Source organism: Zingiber officinale, chromosome 3A (genome assembly GCF_018446385.1).
Source record: "Zingiber officinale cultivar Zhangliang chromosome 3A, Zo_v1.1, whole genome shotgun sequence".
Classification (NCBI taxonomy): domain Eukaryota; kingdom Viridiplantae; phylum Streptophyta; class Magnoliopsida; order Zingiberales; family Zingiberaceae; genus Zingiber; species Zingiber officinale.
In genome coordinates, this window is record NC_055990.1 from 5278650 (window position 1) to 5297819 (window position 19170).

At 34.6% G+C, this 19170-nt stretch overlaps 1 protein-coding gene across 1 annotated transcript; it reads right to left on the reverse strand.

The window, feature by feature from the left end:
• Positions 1-1358: 1358 nt before the first annotated feature.
• Positions 1359-18368, reverse strand: LOC122051080 (ABC transporter B family member 11-like). The gene is made up of 12 exons (XM_042612028.1): positions 17637-18368; positions 17399-17453; positions 17136-17311; positions 16821-17042; positions 16479-16717; positions 14858-15383; positions 14457-14730; positions 13394-14268; positions 12613-12879; positions 2601-2864; positions 1979-2272; positions 1359-1712 (listed from the first exon to the last, which is right to left on the reverse strand). The coding sequence occupies exons 1-12, from the start codon at positions 18015-18017 to the stop codon at positions 1359-1361; spliced, it is 3927 nt and encodes a 1308-aa protein (XP_042467962.1). The 5' UTR covers positions 18018-18368.
• Between the last annotated feature and the right edge of the window lie 802 nt (positions 18369-19170).

Genomic DNA, 19170 nt, shown 5'->3' on the forward strand with positions numbered 1-19170 from the left:
GTCAAGGATAAGGACCACGACACTGACGTGGATGATCTTCATCGACAAGTTGATGTGGCGAAAATGGATTGGAGGACAGTCAGATTGGTAGATCAATATTGGGGATTGATAGATCGATCGACCGAATCTAAATATAATTTCCAAGGCAATCGAAATAGCGATCAGGCGGATCGGTAGACCCATTCGGGTCTATAAAAAAGCTCTCAAGCCAAGGCTTCATGATCAACTTCCAAGTAATTCTACTCTCAACTCGCTTCGAAAACACGAAACACAATGCAAGTTGTTGCTTCGACAACTGTGCAAATCTTTGAATCCTTTGTCGGTATAATTGTAATTGTTCTTTTTTATTTTTGTCTCTGTACTTTAATTTTAAAAGAACGGTAAATATGGTACCATTCCTCGAATTTTATAAAATTAAAAGATGAAGTCCCTTTCTCCTTCGAGAAAGAGACAACTAATGGATTGTTTGTTAAAAGCGATCAACGATTACAAGATTTGAACTAGATACTGTGAACCAAGTAAAAAAAAATAAAACGTGTTCTTATATTTTGTGTTATATCCCGTTGACTTACTTTGAAAAGATAAAACTAGTTTTATAAAACGCAAAAAGAGACAACATGCGCTATTCACGGCTCTTATGCGCTTTCTCCGACCCTACACTAAGGTGCTAAAATATAATATATAAATTAATTTAACTTGCATGGAATTATGCATTTATGCTTGTTCTTTATTTATCAAGCTCAATGAAAAATCTATTTCAATTTCAATTAACTAATTACTTAAACTTGTATTATTAAAGGGCAAATCTCTTGAGAAAGATACAAAGCATAATCAATGGATGCCTTGGAGCATCCACTCCTATATAGAAGGTAAGCCGATTCATTGGATGGTGCATTGAATGCTCAACCAAGAGTGGCCACTAATCTATGAGTCGTCCGTGAAGTTCTCTTTACATTGATTATGAGATTGACCTCCGAACTGCTGCTCCATAGCGGATCTCACCATTGACTTTGAATAACGTATGGTATCATATTGCATGCATAAACTTTCATTTTAGATCCTTGAACCTAAAGCATGTTATCATATTGCATGCATAAACTTTTTTTTTAGATCCTTGAACCTAATGCAAGAAAAGAAAAGAAAAGAAAAATGACATTAGAAAAGAAAGAAAACAAAAGATGAAGGAGATTGGGCAATTGTATCGAGAAGTGAAATATGTTCTAGTTGTAGAATTTGAGTGTTTGTATCAAAATTGCTCCTCTTATGGTTGTAGCAAATTTGAAAAAATTATTTATTTAACATTTTGATCCTCAAAACATAATGATCAGAGTTATAAATATGAAAAGGAAAACTGCAAGTCAATGTGTCACGCTCATGTGAAGTGCTACAAGGGAGGCATAGGCGCCTCCCTTGATGCTCAATAAGGTCTCATGCTTCCCTTTCTCTACTATCACTCCATTCTTAACCACAGCAATCACATCCGCACCCTTTATGGTAGATAATCTATGTGCTATGACAATAGTGGTTCGATTAACCATGACTTGGTCTAATGCATCTTGCACCACCCTTTCAGATTCAGCATCCAGTGCACTAGTTGCTTCATCTAGTAACAGAATTTTTGGATTCTTCACGATAGCACGCCCAATCGCAACACGTTGCTTTTGCCCGCCTGATAAATGGACTCCTCGTTCTCCAACTAATGTATCATAGCCCTGCAATTAGATGGTGAAAGATGCAAAACATGTTATTTGTGTATCAGGTGGAGGTAAGTTTTGGACTGAAATGGTAAATTGTCGTCTATGCATGTCATGATAATTTTCATAAAGACCAGAAGAATTCTAAAAGCCACAAGTGTGGAGGAACATTTTCTAGCAAATGACTAGCTAGGAGATGAAGAAAGAGTTATTAGAATCAAACCAAAGAAGTTTCTGTAGTTGTTAAATTAGGAAGTTGCTAAATCTCAGATATAGCATCTAACCTTGTGCAAACTGCTAATGAACTTGTGGGCATTGGATAACTCAGCTGCAGCTATGATCTCAGCTTCAGTCACATTTCCTTCCTTTCCATAAGCAATATTAGCTCGGATAGTATCGTTAAATAGAACTGGTTCTTGGCTCACCAAGCCCATCTGCTGTCTCAGCCACCTCAGTTGTAACTTTTTAATTTCGATGCCATCTAGCAGTATTTCACCTGAATCTGGATCATAAAATCTTTGCAACAATGATACAACAGTTGATTTCCCACTACCGCTCTCTCCTACAAGTGCGACTGTCTGAGGACAAATAACAGTTTTCATATCAGATATGTGAGCTAGAATATTTTGATACTAGGTAGTAGTGAAGATTGAAATATTACAGAAGAAAGCATGACTGACAAAAGAACTAAAAACAAATAGTTTGCCAAAATAGTTTCTAAACTTTTTTTTTCATTAATGTATTGATAAAATTCAAGACATACATAATAAGTAATTCAGTTAGAAACAACTGTTAATATAGTGATTAAGAACCTGGTTTTTGTGGCATGGTTTAGAGATTTACTCTCAACAGTCACAGCAAAACATTTGTATGCTCATGGGGAAGCAACGCCCAGTAGTATTTTACCTTTCCAGAAGGGATTGTCAGGCATAGATCCTGGACAATCTGGATATCTGGACGAGTAGGGTAACGGAAGCTGACATGTTGTAGCTCAATGTTTCCTTTCAAATTTTCCAATGTCATTCCAGAATCATTGCTTGGCTCTATTTTAGATTTCCGATCGAGAATAGCAAAAATTGAAGCAGAAGCAGATTTGGCTTTTGAAGAATCTGGAGCATAGGAACTTGATTGAGAAATTCCAACTGCTGCCATTGCAAGAGCAAAAAATACCTTCAAAGGAAATTTGGAGATTCGAACACAATTTCAACAGAGTTTGTACAGGTAATAATAATAAAAAAATCTATAAATGCAAACAACCATTTTGTTAAAGGTGTTGATTGCTAAATCTAGCATGCATTTTAAAATTGTAACAAATTCACAAAAAACTACTTTTTATGATATATTGACATCTATGCTGCAAAAGGTGATATCGCTCATCCCAAGCGGCCCAGTATCGTCGGCACCATGGATAGATACAAGCAGGTAAATCAACTATCGAGCATACCTCCATGTGGGAGGGCATTTTCCATGGCTTCGCCAAAAAATATAAAAATTAATATATATGCCAGGTGGCTATTAAACTCTATTTAAATGCAAGATGGGCAAGACAAAGCATAAATAACAAGTCAACTCCAAATAGTTGGGGTTGATTATCAAAGGAAGAATTTAAATTTTCATTAGATGAATTTGCACGAGCATAGGACATGGGCAACAGCAAGAGCAAGTTGCATAATTTTAGTAGAGATTCTAAAAGACATCCGAGAGATGTGTCTATATCGATTACTATATACAATATTTTTGTTTACTCAAAGAGAAGAAATTGAAAGGAAATAAAATATAATTTAGTAAAAAGAAAAAAAAACATTTGTATTATTTTGCTCACATAGACAAAATCAAAAGGAGAGAAATACACTCACTTATAAGTGCTTATGAGATGTGTAAATTTCAATTCTGTCCAATTCTACCCAATTTGGTTCGTAATAAAATAGAAGAAAGAAATGGAATTGAATTCCTTCCTCTTCTTTATTTCCTTCCAGTAAATAAGAGAAATCAATCATTTCAATTCATTTCATTTCTTTTCTCTCTTAATCCTGTCCAAGTAAACACAAAAACTTGATGCATAACATGTGAAAATTATTTTGAAGAGGGATTTCATGTCTGGTCCAGGAGAATGAAGTAAAGTCTTTGTTTGTTTCTCCATTGTTTGTGAGATAAAAGTCTAGGAAGGGTGAGAGTTTCTCATACACAAGATGCAATTTTTTGTTTTAACTTTTTCTACAATTTTTCTCGCATATCATATAATTTGGTTTATTATTCATAGATTAGGCATAAGTCAAACCATGTGTGTTTGTTATTCCCTTTTGCGAGTGAATTGTGCTTGATACAAATGGATTCATAGTTAGTTGAGTTTCCCCTTATAGGGGCAGAAGTATCAATCTACTAGGCGTAAACATCTCATGTAATGCCACGACAGTCTCAACCCTAGATCTAATTGGCATAAATTAATAAGAGTAGCATGCTTTAATTTTGAATTGGGTGGTGGCAAAGAAAATGTTAAAGGCGAATAGGAGTCTCCTTTATCATGCCCTTGGTAGCTCATTTTACCTATGGAAATGCTAAGGCTATGGCTCGATACTTTGCCCTTGCACTTGATCTAGCTGTAATGTTTTGTTTTTAATCTCCCAAGAAACAAGATTCCTTCTTATGAAGATACAATATCATGAAGCATCAATATGTAGTAATATTCATTTTAATGTTTCCTCTTTCCTCGTCTATTTGGGTTAACTACTAATTTCCATCTCACCATCCTTTTTTTTTTTTTGCCTTTCAGATGAGATTATTTTTTTACTAGCATATCCATTATCACTTTCAATGCTAGTTTTAATTGTCTCTCCTAAAAGCCCTCTCTCGGAGTAAAATGATTGGGAGCTTAGTCTCCTCACTACACTCAAGTTTATAAGTAGATGCATGAATCCCTGACCTGACTTGCATACAATAAATTTAAAGAAATTATGAGTTTACTCACAGATAATAAATTGGTGACTTATATAGATGTTCAATCTCTCGTTGACTTGTTTGCTCACAGATAAGTATTTAAAAAAAAGGTTTATAAAAGACAAAAAAAAATGATAAAATGAAGTAGTAATGACTCGAGCAATGCCCATTCAGATATGTCATTCTTTGATGAGAGTGACAAATCTGCTAGAGTGTCATTGGCAAGATGAGAGATATGGATGTACAACCATAAAGAAGGCAGCTTTTTGCTAGATATATGATCAGAAATTTTTAAATCTAAAATCAAGGTTTTTGAGCCAAAGCATGCACCATAGAAGCAATGACTACATGAACTAGGAAAGCCGCATTGAGATGGTGCAATGCTAAGTAGTTTATCACTGAAAGAAGCATAGATATTCCTCATGACTGATTATAGATCTAGCCAAGGTTTAAAATTTCAACCCGTGCCGAGATTTCGCTCTCAGATCGAAACGATACGATTTCGGTAACGTATCGTATTGTGCCAATACAGTTTTGGTATTTTTATTTATATATAGTAATTATTAAATAATTATATTTATTAAGTATAATTTAAAAATAAGTTCTATATTGATTTTATATAAATTCTTCACTATTAAACAACTTAATATTATTTGAAAAAATAATTAAATATAGTTTTATATATTGATTAATCAATAATTCTTAATACATCATAATATGTTACCCTGCTATTACTAAAAGGAGTGGCATGAATCAGATAGAGACATTGGTTCTTGTACCCAGATCAAATAATCATAATTATATAAAGTATTACAAAGATACTATTTTATATATAGTAATTATATAAATTAACTATTTATTCATTTAATATATTATTAATTTAAATAATATAAATTTTAAATTAAAAAATATTAAAATATCAATTAAATATTAAAATAGGGGGAAAAATAAAAAATACAAATAATCAGAATATAAATTTAATTTATTAGAATTTTTATAAAAATTTTAGAATTTTTAAATAAAATTTAAGAAGATAAAAACAATTTCAGAATATCATTTAATAAAATTTATTATTTTTTAAAATTTTTAAATATATTTTTTATATTTTATTGAGATAATTTAATTAGGGTTTATGAAATTCTCTTCAAAATATCACACTTAAGTGAGAATTGTTTGAATTATTTAAATTATAATATTAATTTTACACAGGACACGCGTGTTGCGACGCCTTCGACGCCCCACATGCCTTCGGCGGTGCTAAAGGCATCTGGCAACACCTCCGGCAGCACTGGAAGCATCCGGCGACGCTTCCCGCTACACTTCCGACTCCACCAAAAGTGTCAGGTCGTGAAGCCTCCGACGCCCGCAATGCTTCAGGCATTTGGCAACGCCTCTAGCGACACCAGAAGCGTATGCATTCAGGGCGCCCTGCGCTCGTGACACACGCTCGAAAACATGCACACGTAGGGTGCCGGTTTCCCTTCCCCAGCGGAACGATAAAAATCATCCGTGTCGCTCGGCATGAAAAGACATTTCAATCGCTGGATCTAACACAATAGGGCATATTACCAAGAAGACTATTATGAGATTTTTTTTTTCTTCTTCTTAGATTGCAACATATGAAGCTGTTGACAGTTTACAGAGTGTCTATGATCCACTACCTTTGCAACTACCTATACAAAGCTTCCAACTTAGACAACTGCTAGAATCATTTGCAAGAGATTTGAAGGGTACAGAGGTACTGAAGGGAAAGAATGATTAGTAGAGTGAATTGACACCATTGAATCATTGAAAGAGTGTAAAATTAGCAATCAAAGAAGTTGAAAATTATCAAAGCTAGAAGATGCGGAATCATAGACGAAGAAACTAAAATCTAAAAACTACAACATCCTGAAAAAAAAATTAATTGAAGATTGTTATTGGTATTGCAGACACGCCAAAAAAACTTCCATTTTGCCACTTGAGGAGGAAGAACAAGGTGTTGAGCCCTCATATACACATGTAAGTTGACTCTAAGAAATTGGAGACTCACAAGCTTGGGAAAATAAGAGAGGTGAATCTTGCTCAATAGATGAGCTCAACGAAGAAGAGGAGACAAAATTGAAAATAGACTGTTTTAAACAATAACATGTGTGAACAGTGTGAAGTCGACCCACTAAACAAAGTTACGAAGAAGAGAGAATAGTAGTTGTTTACAAGGAGAGTGTTTATGTTAGGATCCATGATTGTAGTGATGCCAGAATGCTAAGAGTGGTGAATAGCACCTTGACCTACAAATAATTTTTTTTTACTTGGCACTAGATATCTAAGCCTTTGGCTCAACTAATCCTGGGGTGGCCGGCCTAGGCCATGGAAGTTAAATTAGAGAGATGCACATGGAGGCTTATATTAACAGCCAACATTCTCGAGTCTGTTACCCATTAGGGAGAAAATCCTCCGTAATACGCTCCAGCTGAGTTTCGAACTCCAGATTCCTAATCTATCACTGAAGGGCCTAACCATGGCATCCTGCTCTCGGAGGGCAAAAAATTTTTTTCTTGCATATATTAGTGAAAGGCCAAAAACTCATATTTATTTTTCTCAATTATGTTCATAGAGATTGGCAAGTTAAAGTATGCAGAACTGAAATATTAAAACAATATAAACACAAAAATCACTTTGCTAACTTAGATTTATAACGAGGTGAATACCTAGAATCTACTCTATAACAGCAATTTATTCGATGGATGAAACTTAAATTTCCTACTATAAAAAGAAATTCATTTGAGAGAGGCCTAGAGACGTTATACAAAATATATTATAAAGAAGATATTATAGCCACGAGCACCATAAAACCTTAGAATGAACAAAGAAATAAATACTTGTGTTTGAGGTCCTTTTACCCCTCTATTTATAGTAATTAGGGTGTAACAACTCATTCAAATAGCTTACGATTGGAATTAATCAACTCAATCATCAAGAAGTCAGCTGAAACATGATAAGAAAACTTTATTAGCCAACGACTAGTATTTAGTTGACAAAGTATGCATTTAGTCAACTCAATCTACATCCCATCAACTAAGTTAGATAACATCATAAGTTTACCGTCAACAACTTTTAACTCTAGTCCCTCTACAAGTATCTAGTCAACTCAAACCATGTACATTGTACAATCACTTATTATAGTCAATTCAACTATTAAATACAACAAGCTTATATTTCTAATGGTCTCATAAGTTGACTTTACTGGTATTCTATTCCATTCAAACAGAGAGCAAGCCTTTCCTCAAGCATAAGATTCTAGTCAACCAATAAGTCAACTAAGCATTCTAGTAAATTAAAACAAATATTAGCATGCTCGATCTCCAATTTTACTCAACTAACACCTCATAAGCCCTTGCAAATCTTCAAGGTCAAGTTCACACTTAACTACAACTAGAAACTCATGTTCCCTATCGAAGGTTCTCGACCAAACCTATCGACTCCTGAATCATGAATCCAAAGGTTACAAATCACACAATCTATCTCAACTCATTGTCTTACAGTTGTTACAGCCTTACGTCATCTAAGAAATTACCTTTTGTAAAATTATCGTCCCTCAAATGCACCAAGTTCATAGGTTACTCCATTTGTCATCCTTCACTATCACTTATGATGTCCACCTCTTGTGACTCCTATTAAAGTTATTGATCCATCTCTCTTCTCTATTTGTACATCAAGTGGTTTGATCATGATTTTGATGTTTGAGCAAAACGGGTTTAAGTTAGGTTGTGTCTTGTTACCTAACAGTGTGTCTTAGTGTGCAGGGACTTAGAAGAACACACAAGAATACTCGAAGACTCAAGGTTCGTGCATTACAAAGAAGAGTGGTATGGAACATCCAAGGGACCGAAAGGATGAGAAGCATCGAAGACAAAGGTACCAAGTGCATAAGAGGCAAGCATGTGAGAAGGATGGCACGGGCAATGAGTCGACGGACATAGTCCATCCAAGGGACAAGAGACTTGGAGAAAGAGCGCAACACACCGGTGGAACGAGAAGGCAACATGAGGAGAGATTGAGAAAGTTCAATGCATCCGAGGGAGGAGAAGTCGAGTGGAAGGCTGCTTAGATAAGCTCTGTGAGATGAGCTGGGTGAACTTATACTTGGGCGAAGTGTAGAACTCAACTTAGAAGGACCTAGTCATAGTAGACTAGAGTCAGAGTCCCAGGAGACCGAAAGTGCATACGATTGACCGATGCACGGATAAATATTATCTTTGTTGAGCAGATTTGTAGTCAATCGATATGGGAGATCCGGGCGATTGGAAATGGATCCAATTGATCAAAATGCATGTAGAGCATGATCTAGCTCAGATTTGAACAAAGCAGTTTGAGACCCACTTTGATCAAGTTGCAAGTGATCGGAATGGGATCTAGTCAACTGGAAGGATTCCAAGTCAACAATATCAAATAAACAAGACCTATTCATAGATGAAGCCGGCAAAATGAGTCATCATAATCCGAGCAACTAGAATCCCTTCCGGTTGAAGGATGGGTGACTTGCCAGCAAGCTCAACCGTTCAAGGTGAAGGTTATAAAAGGGACCAGGAGGCTCGAACAAAATACACAACACAAAAATACAACTTATTGAATTAGTGTTTGCTCTCTAACTTTCTTTGTCATACTTCTTATTAATCTCCTTGTGCAATTGCTCATTGTATTAAGAGGTTTCTCCACCTTCAATCTTTCATCGAAGAGGAAAAAGATAGTGGACCCGGTATGCATAGGATTTGGACATAACAACCTAGGGGTTATGAACTAAGTAAATTGACGTATCACTTTGGTATGCTTGCATTTGTTTGTTCAGTTATATTTATATTCTAATATGTATGTCCTTGCTCAGCAAAAGAAAAAACTTTATGTTATAGGTGTTATATTCACCCCTCCCCCTCTAGCGATTCAGAGTGCTCATCGCACTAACATCCTCATCCTATGATCCCTTGAAAGTTTCATATCATCCTTCTCTGAACTTCAACAGATCTCTTGAGCTTCAAGCTGAAGCAACTTGATCGTGCCAAATCAACATCACAGCTCAACTTGCATTACGAGCTTCATATGCATGTTATCAAGTCCCTACAAACTTCATACACATCAGTAACAAACAAAATCTAACTTATAACCCTTTGCTAAACACATTGAAACATGTTGGGCAAACCTGACCACCCAAAGCATAATTGCACCAACATCTTGTTCTCCATATAACCACAAGACCTATGAATTTATAGTAGAGATGTATATGGGTCATTCTTTGTCGAGCATGGCACAAGTCATTAGGCCCAATTTTTTATATGTCATGTCCCACTTGGCACAACTCCAAATAGGTCATGTTGGGCACAACCTAAGAAAGAGTTTTGTCCCACCCAACACAAGCATAGGCCTTAACGAACTATATTTGTGTTGGTCATTGGCTCTTATCGATAATTTAAATTTTAAAAATTATAAAATATAAAACTTACAAAAAAATTATTTTTTTAGAAAATTTGATTAATAAAAATATTAATATTAATATTGATATTTTTATTTTAAACTGTTATTAATAAAATATTTTAAAAATTAAAAAGGATTGTCCGGTCCATGAAGCTCCAGCTAATGCAAATTCTGGAGAAGGATCAAATCACATTGAGTTAAAAAATAAATGTTATTAAAATTCATTTTCTATTAAATACTATTTAAAATATTTAATATTTACAATACTATTGTTAATTTATAAATAAAAAATCAAATCAGACTTATCTTGTAGATTGTGACAAGCTTGGGTTAACCCAAGCCCATGAGTGCAACCTCAATGCTCAACTTAAACCTACTAGGTGTTATGGGTCGTGCATGGCGTGGCCTAGTCAAATTGGGTCATGCCTAGTACTAGTTAAGCAAGGTTATGGGTTGCTCAACCTAGTTTAAACCTCTAATGGATTGGCACTCATAAGAAATTGATGAGAGAGATGCTTAATCTTGCACGGATAAAAATAAAGCAAAGAGAAAACTTGATCATGTGTAAAGGGTGAACCTAGAATATATGAGCAACCGCTACTTTGATACCATGTTCATTTAGGGAAAAGTATAAGGTTATTTTTCTATGTTCTCTTCTTTATTTATATATATTACCTTATAATTACTCATACAGTCTTATGTATTTGCACATTTACTAGTAAAATCCTAACTGTCTACAATAGTTCCCCAACAAACATCATTAAATATCTTACTTGGTTTTATTTTACTTTTTGTGAGATATTTTTTTTTTTTTTGGTAACAAACTAGACATAATTAATATATTCCTCTAGCTTTAGTTAAATGTGTTATGGGTTTAGGATTATGTTAAGTTATATAGTGTATGTAATAGTTCTCTTATTTCATAATGCCATGGTTTAAAATTTCAAACTATGCAAAGTGACATGACTAAAATTTCTCATTCCATTTTATAGGGCAGCATGATCAAAATTTATAGTATTAGTCTTAGGGAGGGGAAGAGGAAACTATAAACAGACATGAAATTTATAGGAGAATACATACTATGCAACAAGTAATAAAGAATTGTTGGAGGTCGAGACAAGTATGACAACAGGTGGTGCTTGATAAATCAAAGGAGCAGAGGGACATTCATGACAAGAAGTAAAGTAAGATCTGCAAATGAGGTTTCTTAAATCATGAACCTTGTCACAATTTTAATTTGGACTGTGATTCACAAATCGCATAACCAGGTTAGGATTGAGGTTGATAGGATGGGGAAATTTGGGTTTTTCCCTTAAGGATAAGGTTGGCTTTTACTCCGTACAATTGATTAGTATATAATAGATACATATATTTAATTAAAACAATTAATCAATAAAGTTAATTAATTAGTAACTATATTATATATATATAATTAATTGTTATCAACTAATTATATATATAATAGATGCATATATATAATCAATTGATATACCCTATTTAATTAAAAGTATGATTATTTTACATATATTACTCAATTAAGAATATTTTTTATACTTAAGGGATGCTAGTAACAATATATAATCTATTACTAATGTAAATGACTTCTAATTATTAGATTTAAATTTGGAAGTTAATAATTATTGAAACTATACCAACACGGCATGACATGGTATCAAAATCATACCTTTGAAGAGTGAAACTGATGAATAGAGCCAAACTTGGCTATGTTTAAGTTTGTTTATTAAAAATCTTCTCAAGCTTGAGTCGAACTCAAGCTTTTAATTGAGTTCAACTAATAGTGTTATAGCACTTAAAAATTATGTTAAACATTTGTCTAATATATGAAAATTATATTATTTTTATTTTTAACATATTTTGAATAGTTTAAGATTATAAAAATTTATAAATTATTATATGTTAATGTATTTGAATAAAAAATTATAAAATAAATTTATAATTAAATTTTACATAGGTTAATAAATAAGTTTATTCATAGAGTTTATGAACTTTGTTCATGAATATTAACGAACCAAACTTACTAGTATTTAAACTTATTTACTTTATATACTTTTTTTACTATTGGACGAACATAAACAAAACTTATGCTACTAGGCTTGGACTCTACTAGGATAATTCAAGATGAAGGAAATCTTACTTTTTATCAATTATCCTACAGAAGTATTATTCTAAGCAAGAGGCATTAGAATTGCCTCACCTAAAACAATAAATCTTTTATTTTGGATGAATCTTTACAAATTCTTAAATTTGGCATTATAAATTATATTTTATTTAGTTTCAAACTATATGTCTTCAAATATTGTGATTATTCACTTTTTATACTTGTATAAGCATCCAGCTAGATTCATGTGTACCTCTTGAATCTTGATCATTGTAACAATCCATGTTACGGTTCTAATCCTGAATCTCAATGATGGCCAAATAAATTCAGACTTTGAGAAATCAAACTTCTAACAGAACCATTCATGAATTTGATGAAACAAAAAAGAAGCAATAAAGGCTTCTTAAGGTCACATACCTGAAATACTTTGTCAAAAGTAGTCTTTCCACTCTCCACCAGTCGTGCTCCAGCATAAAAACTAGCTCCATATACACAAAACAACAAAAAGAAGGAAACTCCAAATCCTGTACCACTGATTAACCCTTGCCTAATTCCTTTTCTCACAGGGCCTTCACATTTCTGCTTGTATATTCCCATCACTTTCTCTTCTGCAGAAAATGAAGCAACTGTTCTGATACCTCCCACAGCATCATTTGCAACTTGACTTGCTTCCTCGTATATCACCTACAATTATTCAATTGGATAATCATGATAAAAGATTAACATCCTGTAAAAAGAGTCTATCAGTCATTTCCTTACACAAGACTATCTTTGTGGAAGTAAATAAGAGATCCATTGGACATCGCCATACAAAAATCTATCTTTGATGGAAGTAGGTAGAATCTTAAAAATAACTATTGCAGTAGATCTGACATTTCACATTTCAGTGCAAAAACAAGCTGTGCATATGCTATATGTAGTCAGTTTTTAAGAGTTTCTTTGCACTAACATAATTCTTAGGTAGTAGTAGTATACAATTTCAATAAGTCTTGTGACATGCATAGAGAAAACACAAAAATGAGATGCATAATATGAATAATAGGATACTGAATGGTATCAGATAAAAGTCCATTCAAAGTCAAACTGTAAGTTTTGTGAAGATAGTTAAAAGCTGATACTAGAAAGTAGAAACCTAGTTGAAAATAAATTTCCATGAATAATCCATGCTAAGCAGAAATATGTAATTATGTAGCTATACCTTTGCATCTTTACTAAATCCCTTGATAAATTTCATCTGTATGTATCCATTGGCACCCAAGAGAGGTACCAAAGCCAAGACAATCAATGAAAGTTGCCAATTGGCAATAAAAGCAATCGCCAAGCCAGCAACCAATGTTGTGATGTTCTGAACGATCAATGCAAGTGCATCTCCTACAAGACTCCTGACTACAGCTGCATCTGCTGATAGCCTTGCCCCAATTGCACCACTGGAGTTCTCAGGATTATCAAACCATTCTATTTCCATGCTAACGACTTTCTCAAATGTCATTAGCCTAATCCTCCTAATCAATTTTGATCCTGCCACACCAAAGAAGTATGTTCTAGCTGAAATGGCAAACAAAGAAACCCCACCAACTATCAGAAACATTAATGACCAAAAGTTGGAGTCCTTCTTGAGCTTGTGTGGAGGCTGGTAAAATGCGTTGATTACATTTGATAAGAATATTGAAAACAGGGGAAATATGACACCATCAACAATGGCAGCAAATAAACCAAGTATCAATATAGGAATCTCTGGTCTATTAAGATATGCTAAGCGGAGGACTGGTACTTCTTTTGAATGTTCAATAGGACTTTCAGGATCCACAGTGTCAGATGTATCTTGGGCATCAAACCCCATGGCCAAACCAAATGGAGCTTGAAATGAGTGGCTGCTATGTCTGCCTGATGATCCACGGCTAATGGAGCGGTTCAAGGACAGTTTCTTGCTCGAGTACTGACCTGAAGATATCCCCCCATCAGATTTTTCTGAATCAGATTTGTGTGCAGTAACCTGGGCCTGGTTCACTTCTTGAAGCCTTATGAGTTGGCTATAAGCTCCAGCAGGATTCTTTAGTAGCTCAACATGCGAACCTAGACAAAAAGCAAAAGCATTTTTGTGAGCCAAACAACTGCATTCAAAGGAAACTGAATACTGAACTTTTGACAAATTACCTTACAAAGAAGATCACAAAAGTGTCATCATTTAGCTATATAACTTCAGTCAACATTATCCACATTTTTTTGACAGAATTGGTTGCTATATATTCATATTTTGTTACCTTTTTCAACAATTGATCCTCGATGTATAACAGCAATGGAATCAGCATTCCTAATAGTGCTCAATCGATGAGCAACAATAACAGTAGTACGATTTGCCATGACCCTGTCAAGTGCTTCCTGCACTATTCTTTCTGACTCTGCATCCAATGCACTCGTAGCTTCATCCAAAAGTAAAATTCGAGGATCTCTCAAAATTGCTCTGGCAATTGCAACTCTTTGCTTTTGACCTCCAGATAGTTGTGTTCCGTGTTCGCCAACCATAGTGTCAAGGCCCTGAATATAATATTTGTCGCTTCCATTTTTAGAAAAAAAAATAGGCTCTAATTTTACACAAATCAGGGTGAAGCGTACAAAAAATAATCTATTTGCTGAGTTCATAAATTGGAAACAATGTGCTTACCTGAGGCAATTTGTCTATGAATTTAGCAGCATTTGCAAGCTCTGTTGCTGCTCTGATTTCTTCAACAGTTGCATTATTTTTCCCATAAGCTATGTTATGTTTAATGCTAGTGGCAAAAAGAACTGGTTCCTGACTCACAAGCCCAATTTTCCCTCTAATCCAACTGAGTTGAAGTTCCTTGAGGTTTATTCCATCAATGAGAACTTCACCAACCTGTGGATCATAAAATCTCTCTATCAAACTAACAACTGTTGATTTTCCACTTCCACTCTCACCAACCAATGCAACAGTTGTTCCTTTCTGAATGCTTAGAGAGAAACCACGAAAGATTTGTTCATCTGGTCTGGCAGGATAACTAAAATAAACATCTTTAAATTCAATGTCCCCTTGAATATCATCAAGCCTCCTTCCTTTGGGATCATAAGCATCAATTTCTGGCTTTCGGTTGATTGTCTCAAACATCTTATAAGCAGCAGCTTGTCCTGCTGCAAAAGCTGTCATGCATGGTGCTATCTGGCCTAATGAGCTGAAAAATGGTATCAATAAGGACAATTTCAGATTGTACTATTTGGAAAAGAGAGAACAGTTGAAAATGAGTAGCTGAGGTTTGTAAGAAGACAGAATGTTAAGAAAAAAAAAAACTAAAAATGGTTAAATTTCACACCCAAAACTTATAGCATATTCATAACATGTCATGTCACTCAGTATAGCAGAAATAACTGATGGACGAACCCATTCATCTTGCCTAAACTCAGGGAAGGTTAAAATTTATATGGTCAGGAATTTTGCTGCAATACAAGTCACTTGATCCTCAGATGTTGGAACTGGTAATATCGAGGTTCATGCTTCCCCAAACAATTCTCTTGATTGGAAATCTAGTATCTATATCCATTGATGAATTACTTCCAATTTTCATTTGATGTGGTAAAGTTCTTTCTAGTGGGGAGGATGATGCAGAATAAAATAAATAGTTCCATATAAAATGAACCAATTCAGTATCTGGTATAGATTGTTTTTATTTCTCTGCTGTTTCAATTGAACTTAGTATATTTTGTAAGAGACAGATGTCTCCTATTGATCATAAATCCTATGGTTGACAAGGATAACATGATAAATAAAGCTTTTCTTATTTTCATTCTCCCTTGTTAAAAAACTTATTATCGAAAACATGACTTGCAGCGTCCCAATATTGTTTATAATGCCTTTTTTTACACTACAAAGATATTCATAATCATTGGCTACTTCATCTAAAAGGGTTCTTGCTAAAACTCTTCTGTTTGTTCATGTACTATCAGAATCAATAACAATAAAACTAATGCAGTAAAATCTGCAAAACATTTAAGCTTATATTATACCTCCATTCTGGCTATCTATATATTGGTAGATGTTAGATTATGTTTTAGGCCTTTTTCATATATCATATAGTAGGAAAGGTGTTGTAGTTTTATAGATCATGGTATCTATGCAGAAAGTAACATTCAACATTAGTTTATTAGCATAAAGAAGGTGGTAGACGAACTTTTGTCCCTTGTGTTACAATAGATCCTTCATTGGTGACCAATATCTTTCATTAACAATTACGAAACACAAGAAATTATATAAATTTCCATTAAGAACTTACAAGGCACCTGCTTGGATTGCAAATATCACGCTGATGACCTTTCCACCAGTGTAACCCTTATGAAGTATCAGTTTTGCTCCATACCATATTCCCAAGGAGTACCCACAAAACATGAAGAGCATGAGCGTTCCAAGACCTAAACCAGCTACCAGACCTTCTTGAACACTGGCATTGTAGGCCCTTACTAAAGACTTATCATACTTCTTTACTGCTAGTTTTTCCCCAGTAAAGGAAGCAACCTGAATAGGAAGGTCAGATAATGTGAGAAAAGAAGTATTTGGAGAATATCATTTAAGTGCTCTCTGGAAAAAGGGAAAAAAAAAAAGAAAAAATAAAACCTACTGTCCTAATTGAACCAATGGTTTGTTGAACAACAGTTGCAGCTTCTCCATAAGCTGCTTGTCCGCGTGATGCCATTTTGGCCACGATATTGGCCATGATTCCACCAGTAATCACCAGAGGGGGAATAGAGCACAGCATGACCAAGGTCAGCAGCCACCCTTGTGCAAATGCAACAATGAATCCAGTAAAGAAAGTTGATGTTAGCTGAATAAATTTGCCAACCTGTAAAATACCACATCGAGATAGGATAATTGATGTTTCAGTAGATGAGGGCAAGCCTACTTGAAACAGAGAGATATGCACTTAAGTTTATACCTTCTCGCCCATGGCATCTTGAATAAAAACAGTATCCCCAGACATCCTCTCAATAACTTCACCTGTATTTGTTTCCTTGTCAAAGAATGCAATTTCTTGTCGTAATATGGTTTCAAGATACAAGTTCCTTATTCGGGCTGATTGCCTTTCCCCTGTAGCCATCCAGCATGCCACCTCTGAGGAGAAATCAGTGTTTTCAGCCACCATTAACACAATTTAATTCAGAAATGAAACCTAAGTAAGAGTGAAGTAAGTATTCGTACGAAGAAAAGACGCAATGCCTGCTCCAATGGCTAGGTAGACAAATTCCAGTGCTACCTGTATTCAATCAGATCCATGGCTATCAAATATTCTTTTTCCAACAAACTTCATTTTTTTAACTGTTACGTATTTTTATAACTTTGCTAACCATTAAATACTATCCCAACCTGCGACCTTTCTTGAGTTTTAAGGAGCAAATCGTGGAATAGAATGCTAATAAGGTGATCGTCATGCACAAACCTTGGAGACTCGATGAAGCGTATCATGTCCGTTCGAAGCTCCGCCAAAGGACTGGATCAAATTTCCAAAGAGCACCGTCATAAGGGGTAGAGAAAGTCCATTTCCTGCGGCACCAAGCGAACCCAACAGCATCAAGACGTAATCTGTGGAGTCTGCGAAGGAGAACAATTTGTAGAGAGGCACAGTGAGCGTGTTCTGATCTTGTTTCTTGTCCTTCCGACTCTCTCGTTCGTTTTGTTGCTCCTCTGGAGAATTAGCGGTCGTTTCGTCCGGCTCCAGATTGCTAGAGGATCCATGATTCTCTTTACCTTCGGCGGCCATCCAAAACTCGGGCAATGGAGTCCCTAGAGCAATATTCTTCAGGAAGAGAGAAGTATCCATGATAAGGATTACCAATCGAACAGAGGGATTAAACAATTTCTTAAATTGCCAAAAACCAATGCAATAGAGGAGTATTGATAAAACCTAACGAAGATCATCTGCCTTTCTTTGATCGAAGAAGCATACATTGAAGAAAGATTCAAGTAGAGCAAAGGAAACAGAGCAAAACAAACCTCAACAACCAAGCGGCAGCTAACTGATCAACGAGGATAAACGACGAAAACAATCCAATCAAAAACAATAAAAAAAAAACGAAGGAACTTTCGATTCATGGACTATAGAACTCCAAACACAAGGCATTCAAAGCTATTTGGATGGCTGATGCTTCCTGCTCTTCAACTGGATACCACTTTGGCAATCAAATTTCTTTCTCTCTCTCTCTCTGTTTGAATTTCGGAGAGAGAGAACATTGTTTGGAGAACAAGGCTGCGAATTTTGGATTTAAAGACTCGATTTTCAAAGGAGTCAACCGTGTAATTACTTTTTTTTTTTCTTCGTTTCAGATTTCAATAGCAGGTCTTGGCTGTCGACATCGTAGCCGATTAAAAAATAAATCCTGCCAGTTTGAGTTTCGTTCAAGAAAAGTAAACAGATAAAACTTCAATAGCACTGCGAGGCGCCGGCGGAAAGAATTTAAATTCTTGAACGAAATAATAATAATTCATTCATCAACTTAGGATATTATTTTATGGAAGAATCATGAAAGTAAACAGATAAGCAATTTTAAAATATGGAAGGAAAAATAAATTAATAATAATTTTATATTATTTTATTAAGAATTTAAATTTTTAACTAACTAATTGATGAAACCAAATAAAATTATGTAAATATTTTTTTCACACTTAAAATAATTTTAAGACTTATTAGTAATTTTCTCAGATTATTTTATATAAAAAATATATACTATCATAATTCTATGTAGTCTCATATTTTAGTATTGACAACACCGCGAGTGGAGAAGCTTCTATAAATATCTTAGACTGACGATGTTAGAAAGTATACTTTTTTCGACTTTTTGACTAAGATCAAATATGATATTAAATTAGTTTTTTATGAGAGTTTATTACAGTAGCTTAATGTTGGTATTCTAGCATTGCCCTTGTGTTATATTATTGTATGGGCCTAACGTATTTTTACCAAATCCAATTTATGA